The 18,878-nt window shown below is 36.7% G+C and overlaps 4 protein-coding genes across 10 annotated transcripts; 2 read left to right on the forward strand and 2 right to left on the reverse strand.

The window, feature by feature from the left end:
• The first annotated feature begins 349 nt into the window (after positions 1-349).
• Positions 350-5,109, forward strand: LOC130746949 (beta-glucuronosyltransferase GlcAT14A-like). Of its 5 annotated transcripts, none has more exons than XM_057599749.1 (6): positions 350-754; positions 831-918; positions 1,065-1,891; positions 3,772-3,847; positions 3,936-4,051; positions 4,359-5,109. In XM_057599749.1, exons 3-6 carry the CDS (start codon positions 1,288-1,290, stop codon positions 4,865-4,867), a joined length of 1,305 nt encoding a protein of 434 aa, XP_057455732.1. In that variant the 5' UTR covers positions 350-754; positions 831-918; positions 1,065-1,287; the 3' UTR covers positions 4,868-5,109. The 5 variants fall into 5 exon arrangements, with proteins under 5 accessions (XP_057455732.1, XP_057455734.1, XP_057455733.1 ...); XM_057599751.1 differs by having other exon boundaries at positions 1,171-1,891; XM_057599750.1 differs by having other exon boundaries at positions 846-918.
• A 776-nt stretch (positions 5,110-5,885) lies between these two features.
• On the reverse strand, positions 5,886-8,742 carry LOC130746950 (uncharacterized). 3 transcript variants are annotated; one of them, XM_057599754.1, is made up of 2 exons: positions 8,571-8,742; positions 5,886-6,608 (listed from the first exon to the last, which is right to left on the reverse strand). In XM_057599754.1, the coding sequence occupies exon 2, from the start codon at positions 6,555-6,557 to the stop codon at positions 6,144-6,146; it is 414 nt and encodes a 137-aa protein (XP_057455737.1). In that variant the 5' UTR covers positions 6,558-6,608; positions 8,571-8,742; the 3' UTR covers positions 5,886-6,143. The 3 variants fall into 3 exon arrangements, with proteins under 3 accessions (XP_057455737.1, XP_057455738.1, XP_057455736.1); XM_057599755.1 differs by lacking the exon at positions 8,571-8,742 and adding an exon at positions 8,018-8,554 and having other exon boundaries at positions 5,886-6,589; XM_057599753.1 differs by lacking the exon at positions 8,571-8,742 and adding an exon at positions 8,018-8,552.
• A 548-nt stretch (positions 8,743-9,290) lies between these two features.
• LOC130746951 (uncharacterized) lies at positions 9,291-12,260 on the forward strand. The gene is made up of 2 exons (XM_057599756.1): positions 9,291-9,857; positions 10,660-12,260. Exons 1-2 carry the CDS (start codon positions 9,651-9,653, stop codon positions 11,977-11,979), a joined length of 1,527 nt encoding a protein of 508 aa, XP_057455739.1. The 5' UTR covers positions 9,291-9,650; the 3' UTR covers positions 11,980-12,260.
• A 623-nt stretch (positions 12,261-12,883) lies between these two features.
• LOC130746952 (uncharacterized) lies at positions 12,884-15,065 on the reverse strand. The gene is made up of 4 exons (XM_057599757.1): positions 14,876-15,065; positions 14,023-14,093; positions 13,797-13,877; positions 12,884-13,123 (listed from the first exon to the last, which is right to left on the reverse strand). The coding sequence occupies exons 1-4, from the start codon at positions 14,979-14,981 to the stop codon at positions 13,100-13,102; spliced, it is 282 nt and encodes a 93-aa protein (XP_057455740.1). The 5' UTR covers positions 14,982-15,065; the 3' UTR covers positions 12,884-13,099.
• Positions 15,066-18,878: the final 3,813 nt, after the last annotated feature.

Here is an 18,878-nt window from a genome sequence, read left to right on the forward strand (position 1 = left end):
ACCAAATTATTTTTCATCTCTCTTATATTGATCTCTTATATTTAGGTGTTTGAGCTTATCCTGGAGGAAAAAAATAATAATATCTCTTATAAGAGAATGTTAATGTGCAGTTTTAAGATGAAAAGAGGAAGCTGAGCTGAGAAAGAGTGCGGTTTTAAGATTAAGTCATTCATGGAGCCCATAGAATTCATTGTTCAGGTTACAATGAAATTGAAAACTGCACGCACCTTGAACAAGAAACTAACGTGTAAAGCTAAGCTTACATAAGTAATAAATAAATATTTACATTAATATAACCGAAGCATGCTTAATTGCTTATGTTTATGAATATTAAAATCCACAAAAATTAACGTCAATAATGAAATTTTGCCAACCATCAAAGCAATGCTTGTCACCACCATTCCAAAATCTGTTGCCACCCAGAATCACAATGGCTCCAACTGTACACAACCCCTTCTAGAAGACACGGTTCCTGTTTTTTTTTTCCTTATTTTCCTCAAACATGTCATAAAATTCTAGTACTTTGAATTTTCATTGAATCCTCTCTCTTTCTTCTTCTTCTTCTTCTTCTGATTGGTTTGGACCATTTTTTTCTTAAACTAATCCTCTCTTTAATCTCAAGTTACCCAAAACTTTGACTTCAAGTGTGTTCTGAATCTTCTGATTGTTCTGTTCCTTTTATGGTTTTTATATTCATTTTTGGAGTGGATCTTGGATTGGAGCACAGTTTGCAGGACTACCCAAAAACACAAAGGTAAAGTACAATGAATAAGAAGCTGAATTTGAATGTCTGCAGGTGAAATCAGAACTAAAGATGGTTTTTTTCTTAGTTTCTATTCTAGCAGAAGATAAAGGGGTGAAGTAAATCATCTTGAGGTTTCAAAAATTGTTCCTTTCTGATGATGAGGGAGTAATCAGGTGGGTCCCAATTCTCCGACCTAAATGTTTGTCATATCATGTGTTACCTAGATAGCTCCAAAATCAAAATCTTTAGCAATGGGGCGTGGATTGATGCCGATTGTGAATGAAGTTTCTGTGCTTGAAAACCATGTTTTATCCTGCAGAAAACATGGACTTTGTTTTGCTTAAATGCTAGCTTAGCTGTATTTGCTAAGGAGGTGGCTTTTGTTCTGTTGCTGAAACCACTTCTACTATTTTCTTGTCTTTTAGAGATTTGTGGGGTTCTTGCTGCTTTGGGTTGAGTACTCATCATTGTTTATTTGGTTCTTGCCCCTTCAAGGGAATCTGCTCCAAAAATTGGTTTTGATTTAGTAGTTTTAAAAGAGTATGAGGAAAAATGGGGGTTCTCATTCAGGAAGGATGTTTAGTGACAGGAAGTGGATTATCCCGTTTTTCGCAAGTTTGCTTGTATCTGTGAGTCTGCTTCTCACATCTTTTCTTGGGGTGCTTAGTTCTGCTGGGGGTGGGGGAGAGCAGGCACCATTTGACATTATTTCATTCAAGAGATCAGAAGATTCCAGTGGATATTTTGTAGAATCGGAATTGGGAAGTTCTCTCAATGCTAGTGTTCTTGTTAAAAAGGAAGCACCTAGGTTTGCATATCTTATCTCAGGCACCAAGGGTGATAGTCATAGGTTGTTGAGGACATTAGAGGCAGTGTATCATCCAAGGAATCAGTACATCTTGCATTTGGATCTTGAGGCGCCGCCCCGGGAAAGGTTGGAATTGGCAAATACAGTGAAGGCAGATCCAGTATTTCGTGAAGTCGAGAATGTGCGTGTTATGTCTCAATCCAATTTGGTAACCTATAAGGGTCCTACAATGATTGCTTGTACCCTGCAAGCTATTGCAATACTATTGAAGGAGAGTTCAGAGTGGGACTGGTTTATAAACCTCAGTGCCTCAGATTATCCTCTCGTGACACAGGATGGTAAGTAAATGACCTTTTCTCTGCTTCTTGATGTAATATGTTATTATTCATGTAAAAATGCTTGCATAAACTATGGCCTTCTAGGTTGTGGAAGGATAAGTACCCTTTACAAGCTGTCCTTCAGGTTTAAAGACATGATGTTTAAGCCATACATCTTAGCATGTGGTTGACTTGTTTCCCTTGAGCACTAACCTATTGTTTAGAGGGTAGAAACGATTATTAAATTAGGCATTTAATGTTTTAGGGACAGGAAAGTTTATTAAAGTTCATACATCCCTTGATTATTGTCTAGGTTTCAAGATGGGTCTCTATCTAACATCATTAGTTTTGTTTAAACAACCAATGATTGAATTAATTGGTTATATAGTCTCGAAATGTTTTGTTGTTTTTTTCCCTTTTCATGTATGTTGTCTTCTTCAATAGTAGAAGGTTAGCAAATGAAATTGGGGTTAAGGCCTTTAGCTAATGAACTAAGTTTGTTTATCTGGTTTGTTGCCAAATTATTATTTTGTTTATCTTTGTAATTCTATTGTTTGATAGTGATCCTTAGTCTAGTAAATTCTCTATCTAATCTTCGTTGGAATCTTCCGCCACAACCATTCTTGCCTAAACCACAGTGATTTTCAGTAGTTCAGGGACGAGCCATGCTCCTGGAGTAATGATGTTAGACATAAATTAGTTATGTCGTTTCACCTCTGATGTGCTTAAGTGTAACAAACAGTCTTAAAATATTATAGAGTCTATAGACCTTGACAATTCTGCCATTCAGGCTATTTTGACACTGCACATGTTGCTACTGGCTTTGGTTTGCTGGTCGCCCTATTGCTCAGCAAATGCAATGTCCATTTGAATAACCCCCCATAAATTAGCTTTGTCAAGATCTGTAGACAACAATAATAACCGAATCTTATCCCACTTGATGTCAAATTTTGAAGTCTTACTTTATCGAAGGTTTTTTTTTGTATGCCTTGTCACCAATACTATTCCATCCCTGTGTTTCTGCTAGAGTTCCCTCCAAGTGCATTTTATGTAGATATTTGAGAAGTTTGTCTAGATATCAAGGTCAATTTTGTTGTTAATACCTGCTGAATCACATTCCTGAGCTAGAACTTCTAGCACAAATGCTAAGCAAGATTTTTCGTGATCTTCATACTACATCATATATTACATGGTGCTTCTTTCCATAAATTGTCGATTAATTTTCTGGATAGTCTAAAACTTGTTTTCCACATAGATTTTTTGTATCTAGTACAAGTGGCCTCGTCTAAAGTGAGCTTATCTCTGAAATTAATAAAAATATATCCATCCTTGGTCCCCCAAAACTCAAGGGTAATGGCATCATTACTTGCTCACTTCAAAAGTTCACTTTAGAGGGTTATCTTTCAATCTAAGCAGTTGCTGATTCTTCTCAGAAATCACAGCTTCAATAATGGATATATGTGGGACACATAATATGAGTCAGATTAGGTTTATTCTAGGGAAAAAAACTACTGCTGTAAATGACGGTGAAGTATGGGCTGGATTAGAGTGTTAAACGATAGTTGTCCCTCTGAAGTATGTTGATTAAATACATACTGCAAGTCTAAACTTGTGATGTGTTGTCAAGTGTAAACTGATATAAGTTTTGATACCAATGAAATTTCTAGCTCCTGCGTAACTATTTGCTTGGGGTATTTTGTATTCAATAATTTGAGTCTTCTCCTATCAGCGTCTTCTTTGCTGCAGATATACTTATTTTATAACTTTTACCATAAATCAATCTTCATATAGCTCATTTCATGGTTTTTGGAGTATGCTTTTAATTGAATTCCATGAGTTGCATGAAGTCTAGATTTCTGTGAAGTCTCTACTCACTTTATATTTGTTTCCTGCTGTTGCAGATTTGCTTCATGTTTTCTCGAATTTATCTAGAGATCTCAATTTCATTGAACATACACGTTTTACTGGTTGGAAACTGTAAGTGAATTGTCTCATCACGTATCTGAAAATTGTTATTAAGTGTCATTTGATTAAGATTTCTTTGTGTTACTGCATATATGTTCAGGAACCAGAGAGCAAAACCAATCATTGTTGATCCTGCCCTTTACTTATCAAAGAAATCTGATTTAGCTTTCACTACTCAACGAAGAACACTTCCCACGGCTTTTAAACTGTTCACCGGTATGTCCGTATCTAAAATTTATTTTCTGCTATACATTCAAACTAAAAGGCCCTTTGAAGAGAGATAGCAGGGCCAAGATTGTAGAATATCTTGTTGGCTTGCCAGATTATGAGCATGTTTGGATGCAGAGTAAAGAGCACTTATTGGAGTTTATCCAGTGCTTTTTCTAGTAAATAAGCTCGAAAGTGTTCTTTAGTTTGTATCCTAACGAGATGGATATTTGCTTGCTATTAGATTTTTTTTTTTATAGGCAACCAAATCCAACATGGTAGATCCCTATACATTTTGACTATGCTCTGTGAACAGGTTCAGCTTGGGTTGTGCTAACTCGGTCCTTTGTGGAGTACTGTATATGGGGATGGGATAACTTTCCAAGGACTATGCTTATGTATTATACAAACTTTGTCTCTTCGCCTGAGGGATATTTTCATACTGTTATTTGTAACACTAAGGAGTTCCGGCATACAGCGATAAGCCATGATCTTCACTACATTGCTTGGGACAATCCCCCAAAGCAGCATCCAATGTCTTTGACTATGAAAGACTTCGAAAAAATGGTTAAAAGCAATGCTCCGTTTGCTCGAAAGTTTGCGAAGGATGATCCCGTTCTCGACAAGATTGACAAAGAAGTTTTGGGTCGTACACATAGATTTTCACATGGAGCATGGTGTGTTGGGACCTTAGATGCTGGGGCAGACCCTTGTTCTGTGCGTTGCAATGATACAGTGTTTAGTCCAGGCCCTGGTGCTGAGAGATTACATGGGCTGCTTCAGGTGCTGTTATCTGAAGAATTTCAAAGCAAGCAGTGTTTGTGACGAAAGGGGTAACCTCCACTAAGATAATGTCAAGTGTACATAGTGTGGTTATAGATCATACATGTCTGATGTAAAATATCAGAATTTTGTGTTCAAGATTATAGTAAGAAACAACAAGCACTCAGGTAGCAGTTTTCTGGTGCTTGTTTTGGTTGCAATTCCAGCCAACCATTTACAAATTACAACCATTTTTTGTTATGTTACAAAAACAATTAAATTTCAGAGTAATTTTTAATTGGTTATCGATTCTCCTATGGACAAATTCTTAGGTAGCAACTTCTTGTTATAGGCAAGGATGGAATCGGAAAAAATTGATTCGGCAAGCGGAAATTTGACACATTATGCAAAATCAACAGTGTTTCATTGGAGTAGGCAATACAAAAATATTTAGAGGGGCAAATATAATATTTGAATACAACTACTCTTCCGGAACGATTTTCCAGTTTTTCATAAATCTGGTTTCATCTAAGCTTATATGCACATTAAGCTTTGACGGAATCAGGTTTATGCAATCCTTTTTTGTAAGCAGGTATGCACCTTGTGGTTTGTATGCTCCAATTTGGTTAGGCTCCAAGAGCATGCTATGATGCACACTATTTAAGTTGAATCTATTTCCAGGTTGGACAAGCCTTTAATTCAAACTTGAAAGCATAGCGGGCCCTTCAGTGGGATTCTTTGATAGGACACTAGTCATTAGCTATGGTTGATCCCCCTCAATGGGATGCACATGAAATTAGGATAATGTACTTTTTTTTGTTTTGAATATTTTGCTCCTCACAACTTTACCGCATGTGCATCAACCTAGAACTACCTAAATGCAACTATCGAGATTTATGAATAAGAGCAGTAGAAGAAGTCAAGAATAATGAAATTATGAAAATAACATTGCCAGCCAATTTACACATGTCAATAAGCTTGGGTCCACGCATCATCTTATAGATTATTCTGTTGTAGTTTTTCATATGAAGGATACCTACCATTGGGAGGGTTATGGGGAACTAGAATAAAATTCACCGAGTGCCATAAGAAGGTAATCTTCCATTTCCATTGCTAGAAATACTTGAAAATTTTGTTTACAGTAAACATCGATTTATTGATGTCAAACTCTCTCCTCAAACACACTTTTAACAGATATCCATGTCTCACAATGGATGGAAGAAAAACTACATTCAAGTGAACGCAACTGAAATTACAAGGGCAATGTTCATAATTGAACTCTAAATTTTGCTTTTTTTTTTTTTTTACAATGGTACCAGTCTATCAGGATCAAACTGGTTCAAAACTGAATGCTGGTGGCCTCCGAAGAATTTGGATAGCCGCTGTAGTCAAGCTTGACGTGCAGAGAAGAACAAAGCATCTTGAACTTGAGCCTGAGGCTATCCATGATCGCTTGCACCTGCAGATCTTCTGGATCCATGAGAGGATATTTGTGGACCAGGTCCTGCATCTGGTTAATGGTAGTTTTGGCCCTGGAGGAGAAACAATTCGGGTCAAGCCGGATGGCAGAGGTCCAGATATGGAGGCAACCGCTGTAGAAACCTAGTTCCTCACCGACCTCAAAGCCAACCTTGAGACCCACTTCCTTGGCCTCGTCCTTGCCTGCAATGAGCCCATCCTTGTAGCCTTCGTCATAGCCTTCCTTGAAATGGGTCTCCTCCAAATTCAGTGAAGAGTCGAATAGGTCATCCATGATCACTCAATTCACAACCTTTTTCCAGATGCCTAGTGAAGCGAATATATCCTGTGCAATGGGATAATTTTAATCATCTACATGATCTATAATTATATAATATATTTATTCATGATCAAAATGAATGCATATTCATAAGATCCAAAAAAATTGAAGCGGGAAATTCAGCAAATTATAGAGCCTTCCTCCATCCAACAATCTAATCTCAGTGGGTAATCCATTACAGTTGAATTGAAATCCAGAACACTCAAATTTCACAGCCATATGAGTTCCACAACAGCCAAAGCAACATGTTTCTTGTCCTCTTGAAAGAAAAGAACAATAATAGCATAAGTGAAAATAGTAGATACAACAAATAAATAGATAACTTATTTGATCATCTTATCTCTGTTCTTCCAAGGAAACATTTTCAGCTTCTAAAGAATTCAAAAAGTTCCAAAGGTGACTCCCCTTGATTGAATGTGTTCGGAGTTGAGATTAGACTTGAAGTACACCCAATTGATAACAGGTTTCTAACACACATCTAGTTTTTGCTTGTTCTTTACCCGATATGAAAAATCATGTATAGCTTATTACATCAATAATGAAGCTATGCCTCACGGTGAGAAAGTCCTTGTCTATTAGGAATGCCTATCTTATTGCTGTCTCATATATAGTATCAAAGCATCCACCGGACATTTAGAGATTACTCATTCCGGAACTAGTGCAGATATCTAGTTATTTACTCCACAGAACTTACTGACTTAACTAATTCTAAACTTGCCAAATTTAACAATTAGAAGGAATTTGAACATTTTACTCACCTGATCCTCATTCACAGAGCAGCGTGAAATTACAAGAAAGTTTGTTAAGGATCTATCCAACTCTAGAGATGAAGAGAGCCTCTCTAGACTCAACTGTGACTGACACTAATAATAAAACAAACAGTATACCCCTAAATCAGAATTTGTGGGCAAAATCTCTCTCAAACTTGCATAATCAGGACTCCTGTAACAAAGATCATGGTAAAACTTGCAGTGACAGATTCCTATAATTTTTTATCCAACTCAAACCTTCACCATGCTCATGAAGTAGTTAACTCTACTTTACACTAATCTGAAATGAGCCTTTGATTTCATACTATAGTATCCCTTTTACAAGCTCCATCATTCTCATCTGCAAATAATTCTACTTTACACTCATCTGAATAGCTCTATATCAATTCTATCAATTCTATCAGCAATTGCTAAATTAAAAATCAAACCATTTCCCTTCCCTTCACATTCCAATCTCAAACCAATTAGGAGTAAAATTGATGGAATATGTCACTCTCATGTAAAACCCAATCTCATTTCACTACAATTTCATATATACAAACTAAATTCAGCAAAAGGGAAAGCAAAACAAAACAGTAGTAGTTGGGGTTTTCAATTTCCCTTCACATTTCAATTTGGGGTTTAGGTTTTCAATTCCTAACTAACCTTCAAGCTTCAACAGCAGCAGAGAGAGAGAGTGGTGGTGCGTTGGCGTTGTGCGGCCGGTGGTGGTGGCGTGGTGCGTTGTGCACTTCACTTGTGAACCAGAGAATGACTGATTGACTGAATGAGTGCGTGAGAGAGAGAGAAAGGTGGTACCGTGGTGGTGGGCGTGGCCGGTGGTGGTCAGGTGGTGTGATTGTGTGAATCGTGTCTGGTGAGGAAGTGAATCAGAGATGAGTGCGTGAGAGAGAGAGAGAGGAGTGACAGAGTGAGTGAGTGTTGGCTGGGGCTTGGGACCTGGGTGCAATTTTTAAATTTCAGGGGGTTCAAAAATAAATCACTATAGGGGGTAAGTAGGATTTTTATTCACCTCAGCTCTACCTGGGTCCGCCCATGAATCTACATATGACAACAAGACTCAAATTCATCTACAACCGACCCAGCACCTCCTCCCGATTTCGCTCTCAACAACCGACCCGGCTCTCACCTCCATCGGATCTCAACCGGGTCATCTTCACTACGATTAAACAACATTTTAAAAAATAATGAAGCTCACCTGGAGTTTGGAGAATGATAATGAGCAATCTCCGACCGTGAAGGACGACGGCAGCAAATCGCAAGGGCAACGGCGACGGCGACGCCGACGCCGACGCCACGGGTCTTAGTGGCTCACCCTGGAATTTGATGAATGAATGGACTTGAAATGTGGGACAGTGGTTGTAATTTTCAAATTTTAGTAGGACAATTAGTAGTAGTTTTATTTCATTTTAGTAGGACTAAAATGAGTAGGATTGAAATTTTGTGCACTATAAGAAAATTTATTTTTATTTTAATTAAAATTTTAAAGAAATGTAATTTTCTTCCTACATAACATACTTTAATAGTGCATCACAATTAAATTCCAAATGTGTTAAGAAATTCTAATTCATGTTAAGTGTCAAAATAATATTATTGAGTGAATTGACAAATTGATTTTTGAAAGTATTGAACGCCGATAAGTTCGTCTCTAAACGAAGAAATATTCCTTGTCGACAAACATTTTACACAATCAAGAACTACAAGATTATTTCTTAAGTTTAGAGGTGAACTTGTCCGCGCTCAATATTTTCAGAGACCAATTTAACTATTTACTTAAATACTATTACACCAACTAAAACTAAAATAATTTTACTCATTCCTGATTTAGACAACCTCAAAAATAATAATTCACTCCAATGAAGGTCTTAAAATTGATAAAACATTTTAAAAGAACGTTTTGTTTAGGAGGGAGTTATAGTCAAAATATGAGAACATGGGATGCGGAAAATGTGAGTCCAAGAATCAGTGCCAGAGACACAATTTCCATGCGTACTCAACTCAACCCAGCTCAGCTTGCTGAACCTCTTCACCACATACAATGCGCCAGGTATGATTAGGTGGCACCCTCTTTTTGCATGACAAGCAACCCAAAATCAAGCACTACACTACATGCCACAAACAACTTCCACTCTTTAAGACGCAAGGAAAAAAGTGAACCCACTTCATCCTTCATTATCACTCTATTCAGTTTCCAAGAACAAAAAAACAGAGAAACCATTCTCTCCTTGATTACTACTAGTAGTATTCTGAAGAGGAAGAAGGGAAAAAAAAGAGAGAGATGGGTCACAATAAAGGGTGGCATTTGCATAGCAGCAGTGGTGGGAGTACTCACAAAGGAAGGCCTTATGTGTTTATATTTGTGATCATGTGTGGTGCTGCATTGCTTGGTGTCATGGTGCTTCACAAGCTTAGAGAGAGGCGCATCTATAACCTTCTTATCAAAGAGAAAGATCATCAGCTTCTTGCTCTTCAGCTTCTCTTGCAGGTTAATTCAATTAACTCTTCTGAGTCTTCTTCTTGGGTTCTGTTCCTCACTTTTACATGTTAAGCAATTATCATGACACGTATGGAGCAGCATGCAGTTATTAATTTTTTTTCCTTTCAAGAATGCTGTTTACATTTAAGAAAGGGTGGTTGGTGCACCACTGCTGTATAGAGCAGTGCAAGGGACTGATTCAAGCAATTTTTTTCTAATTTTCCCAACAATTGATTTTGAATTTGAAAGCCAAAATCAATTGGAGAAGGTTCTGTGAGTAGTTCTGAGTACCATTAATCTTTACAGATGCCTCAACAATTGATTTTGAAGCCAAAATAAATTCTGGGCGAAGGTTCTGTTAGTAGGTTCTGAGTACCATAATTGAGAGAAACTGATTCAAACATGATAAAAAAATGCTTTAGTCCCTTGATAAATTTATTAACCTATGGATTAATCAACCTTCAAAGCAAAGAAGTGTGAGGAACATTTCAAACCAAATTAGCCTGAAACTGGAGTTTTACCCTTTGATTTGCACTGTCAAAAAAATTTAGATAGTTAGGATGAAAACTGAGAAAAAGCTCTCTAAACCCCAATTCAACAGTTTTTTTTCCTTTAGCTTTTAATGTTTTGAAATTCATGAAACTGCTGAAAAAGCACTTTTACTGTCAATCCAAATATACACATTGCAATTTCAATATCCTTTCAATTCAATTCTGCAAATGTGAGGTTGGTAGTAAAGTTCATTAATTAGACCTGCAGTGAGAGTGACTCTGCTTCTGCTATGTTAATTTTGGTTTTACCAATCATACAGAAGGAAAGAGATCGTACCAAAGAGTTGAGGGGTAAGAATGAAGATATGAAGGCGAAAATACTCGCTGTGAGAAGTCAAAAGGCGGAGCTTGCAAGAACAATCGCACGAATGCAATCTACCATGGATTCACTGAAAGAGGAGCAGAAAGTGATGGAATCTGCGCTTGAGGAGAAGCAGAAAGAGCTCAGAGAAGTGCAAGCAAAAAGGAGCAATTTGGGACAAGGGTACCCTGAAATAATGGCACTAAGAGAGAATCTTAAGCAGAAGGAAGCAGAGATAACGGACTTGAAGCGACGTCTTGATATCCCAGTAAACACCTTTTCTGAATTTGTGACTTCTAATGGAACAGTGAAGGCACAAGATAAAATTGAGATTGGTGATAAGGAAAAAGATGGAAACTCAAATGAGTCTGCCAGATATGGAGGTGATGGCAAGCATGTTACAAATGAAGACGCAAGTAGAAGCGCCAAAACCAAGTTCAAAGATGGCGCGGTCACAGCTGTAATGAAAGATGAAATTAGGACTGAAGCAGATTTCGGAAAGAAAACTGAAGACTCTCAAGATGATGGTAGTGCAGGTGACTCTGCACAAGATACTGATGCTGAAGTGGTGAAAGGTAGAGAAAAGAAAGCATTCAGAGAGGAGCAGCAAGGACACCTCCAGAACGATAAAGATAGTGGAGGCCAGGATTTTAATGTGAAGAGGAAACATGGCCACTTGAGTAGAACAAAGGGGAAGCGCTGGAGAACCATTGTCAATAGCAGCTTAATGGAGAACAATGGTAATGGAGATGTAAACAAGGGCAATAGAAAGGCTTACAGAGATGAGAAAGATGAGTTGAAGGATGGATTAGCTCAGAGAGACGCTGATGAAGAAATTTTAACAAGAGAGGAGAAAAATAATCCAAGAAAAGACAAGCCATTTACCGAATTGCTGAAGCTTGGAAACGATGAAAGCAAAGAAGATGGCAATAACACAACACTGGAAACTACTAATCTGCAGCGGGTGATGAACAACGGAATTAATGCACACCCAGAAGAGCATGAAGACAACCTTGTTCAACAAAACTGGAGCAGGAGGCACATCAACAAAGCTAGCAACAATACTGAACAAACAAAATCCAACATGCTTCATGAAGAGACTGAAGAATTAGAGGTTTCCCGTGAACAAAAGCAGGAGAAAGATGTGTCTGATGATGGTGGTGATGATGATGAAGGTAATGATAATGATTTGGTCCAGGAATCCCAATCTGAATTTGAAGATGTGAAGGAGGAATACAGGGAAGAAATAGACGAGTCAGAGTTTCAGCCTGATTTGTAGTTAAATTGTGTTTATGGTGCCCATCTATATTAGTTTGTTGTGCTTAGATATATTTTGACTTAAAAGGTTGTAACATCTTTAGGAAGTAGATGTCACTGAAACCTTTCTTTCAGATTTGTGTATGAATTCTGATTCTGGATGCATGATTTCTGCACCACCGTGGTCACATTGCCTTTGATTTCAAATTTTCAATCCATGATGTTGTTTTAGATGTTTGAAGATTAGTCAGCAGAATTCATGAATTTTGGTTGGGAATTATTAACGGTATGTTCTGTACAACCTAAATGGTTAAGTGAATTAAAATAGGAAAGCTTATTGGAGACTTTGCTTTGCTTTAGTAAAATTAGAGTTTTGGATTTCTGTACTTAAAGACATTTTCTCCAGTTGAAGTAAAGAGCCATGTCTTACCACAACAATTATTTTTCAAAAATAAAAAACAATGGTGATCGCAGTTTGTTTCAACATCACAGTATAAAGCTAAATTGATTTGGCGATTTCAACAATATATTAACATAAAAGGCTGAATCATCTTAGGAAGTAGATGTCACTCGGCCACTCCAGATTTCACTTTAACTATAAGTAGACAAACTTCTTCACTGACTAAAACTTCATGATACCAGTGAAACAAGCAGGTTGTTCAGATTGTTATCCTTATGATCTCAACCTAAGAACTTCACCATCCGCAGGCTCCGAGATCATGCTTGAGAATAGCATGCGAAACAGGATTCAAAACGCAATGATAATTAACTGTCTATTACATATAATATTTTCGTAGATAAGTAGATTATTCAAACCCTTGGTACCGGGATCATTCAATTATTGATAATTCAATTATTGACAATGCAAGAAAATACTACAGCTTCCTTCTGGTCGTAATGTCAATAAAAGTAATTGCTTGCAAATGTAGAGGAATTCAGGAATTGGCATAGAATGGGCAAAATATAAAGTTAAATGTAATACATTGTTCTGGAGAAAATCATCTCCCAACATTCATTGTCTGCAAGGACTAATTTATAACTAGTCAAAAGATTTGCTTGCAAGCAAATTAGACTGAGACTGAAAAACTCCAGGCACACACATTATTACCAGGAAAACTTTGGGTTGATATATGCTGGAAATCTCACTGTGATGCTTTCACCAATTTCTGCAAATATTCAGTGAGCGAAGATTTAAGTTAGAACATCACACCAAATCTGACACATAAGTTATTAACACGATAGTAAACTAAATTCTTAAAGACAAAACTGGGCATCTAATCTAATTAGGATTAACAAGTTCACTTAGATAAAATATGTTTTATAACATTTTAGACAAAAAAATCTTAGGCCAATACGGTAAAATGCACAAACAACAGCCATGCTTTTAATTTCTCTGAAAGCTCTGAGTCCATCTGATTATTATCATGCTAACAATATATTGCTTCTTGTAAACAATGTGTCTTCATTGGCAACAAAGTAGATGTTCCAAACCAACATTTCATAAAATAATCACATCTAATTTGAGGACTGTCAAATGAAAAATGCTACCGTTGCCTCAGCATTCAACAGGGACCCAAAACAAAAACGGGAGATTTATCATCAAAACTATAATTTTCCCATACAATTACGGATATATTGTACAGTGCAGTGTGAAGGAACTAAAAGCCATGCAAATATTTTAGAAATTAGAATGGTAAATGGTAGGCAGGAAAGAAGATTCTTATATCTGAAAGTAAAACAGCATTCCATAACTCATTAGACAGACATATAACAAACATAGCTACAAGCAAATAAATGGTATTCTTACTTGTAACGAACAAATCGAAAATTTTAAAGTACCTCTTCTTTCTTGCCTCCGGTGGCTAACTTGTATCCTCCATAGATGAGTAGTCCCCAGCCAGTTAAAGAGACAATCACAAACTGCAAGCATTAAAATAACCAGTCAAAAGAAGTTTCACAAGCATTTTCAATTTCCAAATTAACAATCCACTCCAGCAATCTCAGTGTAAAGCAAACAATTCAAATTGAGTGCAGAAGATCTTCAAACATAAAACTAGAGACTCACGTGCTCTTCCTTCCATTTAGATGGGCTCATTGGGTCTTTCCAAAAGTCAACTTTAGCAGGGCCATGATGATCTGCAACAACAAAAGATTAAAACCATTCTACACTAGTCAGAATTGTGTACTATACAAAAACCCACAACACACAAAATCAAATTCTTCACAGAATGCCACAATTGAAAACAAAAAGAAAAAAAAATGTTCATAAAGCTCCATTCATAGTTATTGCCGTAGCGTAGCGTAGCGGACCCCTGTCGCGACGAGATTGGGGCCGCGAAATCCCACTATTAGCGGCCAATAGCAGCCTTCCCTTGTATGGGATTTCATTTTTGGGGGTCATTCGCGACAGGCTGCGATCCGTGATCGACTACTATGGCTCCATTACACAATCAAAACCAGTCCTTGTTGTGTACCACGTTCACGAAAGAGATAAACAAGATTTACAAGCTAGATTAATTTTAACCAAGTTCAAAGTTTTATCAACATTCATTTATAAATGAACAATAAAATCCCCTTTCATCTTCAGAGACCCCTTTTCCTCTTTGTTCATTTCACAGTGAACATTTCAAAACAAAATAAGATTGCAGTGTTCAAAATCCAAGATTTTTCAACATAAAACCCGTTTATACCAATCAGAATTCCTAACAGTGCAACATAACAATTCCTAGGGTTTCGTTCAAATCACCGACCACCCAATAGAAAGCGAAAACTCGAGTTTCTTGCATTCGATTTCAATTACTGTGATTGCGGGAGATGGAAATACGCGGAATCGTAAGCAATTGAGGGATTTTGACCGAAAAATGGGAAGAAATCGGATTTGATGGAATGTGAAATGGGATCGGGAACGGGAAGATTACCTGCGGCTCCGGCGAAGTTGCGGCGGTGGAGGAGTTGGATCGGAGATTTGGAAGCGGAAATGGCAGTGCGGCTTAGAGATGCGGCTCCACGGACGAGAGAGGCCATGGTTTTCGAGGTTGAGAGGAGAATAGAGAGGGTGGGTGTGTGCAAGTGATGGTTGATACTGGAATTTTCTCAACGCGACGAAGTTAAAAACGACAGTGGATTACTGTCTTTTTGGTTTTCACTGGACTGTGTAATTAGGTTTATATGTGTTTAGTCCTCGTGAAATTAAGGAAAACTGATTTTGGTCCTTACAAAACTAATTCATATTTATATATATAAATAGGCTAGTAGGAGTATAAGCTACTAGGTAGAAACGAAAATAAATTTGATTATGTTGGTTTTAGGGTTTGAAAGTTTCTTCAAAAATCATACATCAAAAAAGAAAAGATTGGTTCACCCTATAGTCACATTGGATGGTTGATGATTATATGGTCACGCGATCAAATGCCAAGAAAAATTGAGCCTCAAGAAAAGGGGGTTCTCTTCACACATATGGCTCTATTTCTACTATGGAGCATGCTGAACAAATGGTGATTAATTCGTATACTATATATTACTTAGGAGGAAGAGTTTGGAATGTGAGCTCCCTCTTGTAAAACGATGGCATGATCTTGTCTTATTCTTGGAGGTAATACATATTAGAACTGAAAAAAAACTCTTCAAACTAGAACAACACGTCTTTCATGAGGCCAGGATTTGTAACTTCTACCACGTCCTTTAAAAGAGTGTGACAAGCAAGAGTCTTGCACCAATTTTTTCACTGATTTTCCTGAACCTAGTGTTTTGGACCAAGTATATATGCTCTCCCTTGATTATTACCTTTTGATCCATCACCTTAATCTTTAAGGTCAAACTCTCAAATTAGCCTTAATGTCATCCAAACTTGCTAACCAATCCAAATCCAACACTATATTGGCACCTCCTAACTCAAACAAGAACAAATCTTGAATGCACTCCCTGCATTTGAGACTCCACTGCTTTGCACACACCCTGACATTTAATTGTGCGCCCATCAATCAGTTTACCCAATAAGTAAGTCTCAGTTACCTCCATACTCAATTCTGCCACCACCTTATTATCAATGAAGTTGTGGGAAGCACCACAATCCAGCCAAAGTACCCCCAGACTTTTAGACAGGGTTGTGGACAATGCAAACTTATTTAGGCAATAGCCTTAGACCCCCCAAAATTTGTACCTATCTCGTATATACTAGATACTATTGAGATTTAAGAGAGAGATAATGAAACAATAAAAAATCATGTCATAAATTTAATTATCTTCAACTTGTATATTTTTATAAACCAAAATTTATGAATTGGAAGTACAAGGATTTCAATCTTCAGATTACGGAACTATAGTTGAAAGTCTCAATCTTAAACCAATTTGTAATGATTTTACTACTTAGGATGAAGATATAGTGCATTATCCAGATTCATTATTACTTGCTGGTTGTATCAGTTTGCAGTTGCAGACACTAGGCTTGACACCACACATGAAGTGTTAACAAAATAAATTAACACTCTGATAGAATTATCAAGTTATATTAAAACTATAGATTTTTTTCATATATATTTGTGTGCACGTGCGTGTCGTGTGTATTGTCTATAGAATTTTATTGTAAATTCATATAATAGTTGCTCCTGCTAAAAGAAGTTTTTCAAAATTAAAATTGTTCAATCCGTATCTAAGGTCAACAATGTGCATCTTCTACATCTCTCTAGGCACATCTTGTTCTTTCCCTGTCAATGCCTTATATAATTTACACTTTTAATGCAACTTAATATTTCTAATTCATCCACAACCAAGTTAATTTTCATTGGACATGCTCTAGGAGGATCAGTTGCTTCTTTATTCACTATATCACTATTAGGCAGCATTGGTTCAAGAAAGAAGCATTCACTTTGCATCACCTTTGGTTCACACCTTGTTCGTGACAAAACATTGAAGCAATCCATATTATGTAGTTATATTTGGAGTTCTTGCTTTCTACATGTTGTGTCACACAAAGACCCTCTTCTAAGGCTCTTCATTAGTGCAAATTCAACCAATAATTCCTACATACCTTTTGGAACATTTCTCTTTTGTTATGATGCAGATTCTACTTGTTTTGAGAGCACTGACTCTATTTTTGAAATTCTCCTGGCATTGGATCAATCCATGCACAAAATCAAGGATTTCAATCTTCGAACTATAGTTGAAAGTCTCTATAATAAACCAATTTGTAATGATTTTACTACTCAGGATGAAGATATAGTGCATCATCCAAATTCATTATTACTTGCTAGTGGTATCATTTTACAGTTGCAGGCTCTAGTAGTGACACCATACATTAATACTCTGATATAAATATCGAGTTATATTAAAACTGTAGATTTTCTTCCATATATATGTGTGTGTGCGCGTGCGTGTCGTGTGTATTGTCTAAATAATTTTATTGTCAATTCATATAATAGTTGCTGCGGCTGAAAGAAGTTTTTCAAAATTAAAATTGTTCAATCTATATCTACGGTCAACAATGTACATCTTCTGCATTTCTCTATGCATATCTTGTTCCTTCCCAGCAATGCCTTATATAATTTACAATCTTAATGCAGCTTAATATTTCTAATTCATCCACAACCAAGTTAATTGTCATTGGACATGCGCGCTCTAGGAGGATCAGTTGCTTCTCTATTCACTATATCACTATTAGGCAACATTGGTTCAGGAAAGAAGCACTCACTCTACATCACCTTTGATTCACCCTTTGTTGGTGACAAACCATTGCAAGCCATATCACGTACTTATCTTTGGAGTTCTTGCTTTCTACACGTCGTGTCACACAAAGAGCATATATCTCAAGGCTCTTCATTAGTACAAATTCAACCAATCATTCCTACATGCATTTTGGAACATTTCTCTTTTGTTATGATGCAGGTTATACTTGTTTTTAGAGCACCAACTCTATTTTGGAAATTCTCCTTGCATTTGGATCAATTCATGCACAAAATTAAGGATTTCAATTTTCAGATTACGAAACTATAGTTGAAAGTGTCAATCTTAAAGCAATTTGTAATGATTACTACTCAAGATGAAGATATAGTGCATCATCCAGATTCATTATTACTTGCTAGTTGTATTAGTTTTGCAGTTGCATGCACTAGGATTGACACCACACATGAAGTGTTAACAAAAGAAATTAACACTGATAAAAGTATGTTTCTTCACAAAAAAAAACTCTCATAAAAGTATCAAGGTATATTAAAACTATAGATTTTTTCTAAATATATCTGTGTGCACGTGCGTGTCGTGTGTGTTGTCTAAAGAATTTTATTGCCAATTCATGTAATAGTTGATGCTACTGAAAGAAGTTTTTCAAAATTAAAATTGTTCAATACGTATCTAAAGTCAACAATGTTATACGATAGATTAAATGTGTTAACTATTTTATCTATTGAAAGCGAAATATTTTAATTATAAAAATCAGATAAATAATTTCGCAGCTCAAAAAAACTAAAAGATCAATATAAAAAATTGATAATTTATATGATATATTAAATACTTTAAAATTTTTGTCGAAAGAAAGCCACTCTAACTTTTTTTACCTTAAGCCCCAAAATGTCCGTAGCGGCCTGAGATCTTCTACTATTAAAACCCACAATATGTGCACTGAAAACTGCACTCCATCCCCTTTTCCCTCTCCCAAACTGAAATCATCTTGTACATTCTACCAGTCCTCTTCATCCTCCAATATCATGACCTTAAATTGCTTGTTTTAACAAACATGTTCAAGGCAAAACTTTTTCTCGCATCGAAAAGCATTCACCCTTCCTCAATTTCTCCTGCATGAGCATAAGTCAACTTTTCGAACCCACTTCTTCTATCTCTATTCTCCCCCACCAAACTAGCATACTTATTACTAGAAATTCAAGAAGAGACTCTACCCTTGCACTAATCGTCCCCTTCGTCCCACCCTTC

This window comes from Lotus japonicus, chromosome 3, assembly GCF_012489685.1.
Source record: "Lotus japonicus ecotype B-129 chromosome 3, LjGifu_v1.2".
Taxonomy (NCBI): Eukaryota; Viridiplantae; Streptophyta; class Magnoliopsida; order Fabales; family Fabaceae; genus Lotus; species Lotus japonicus.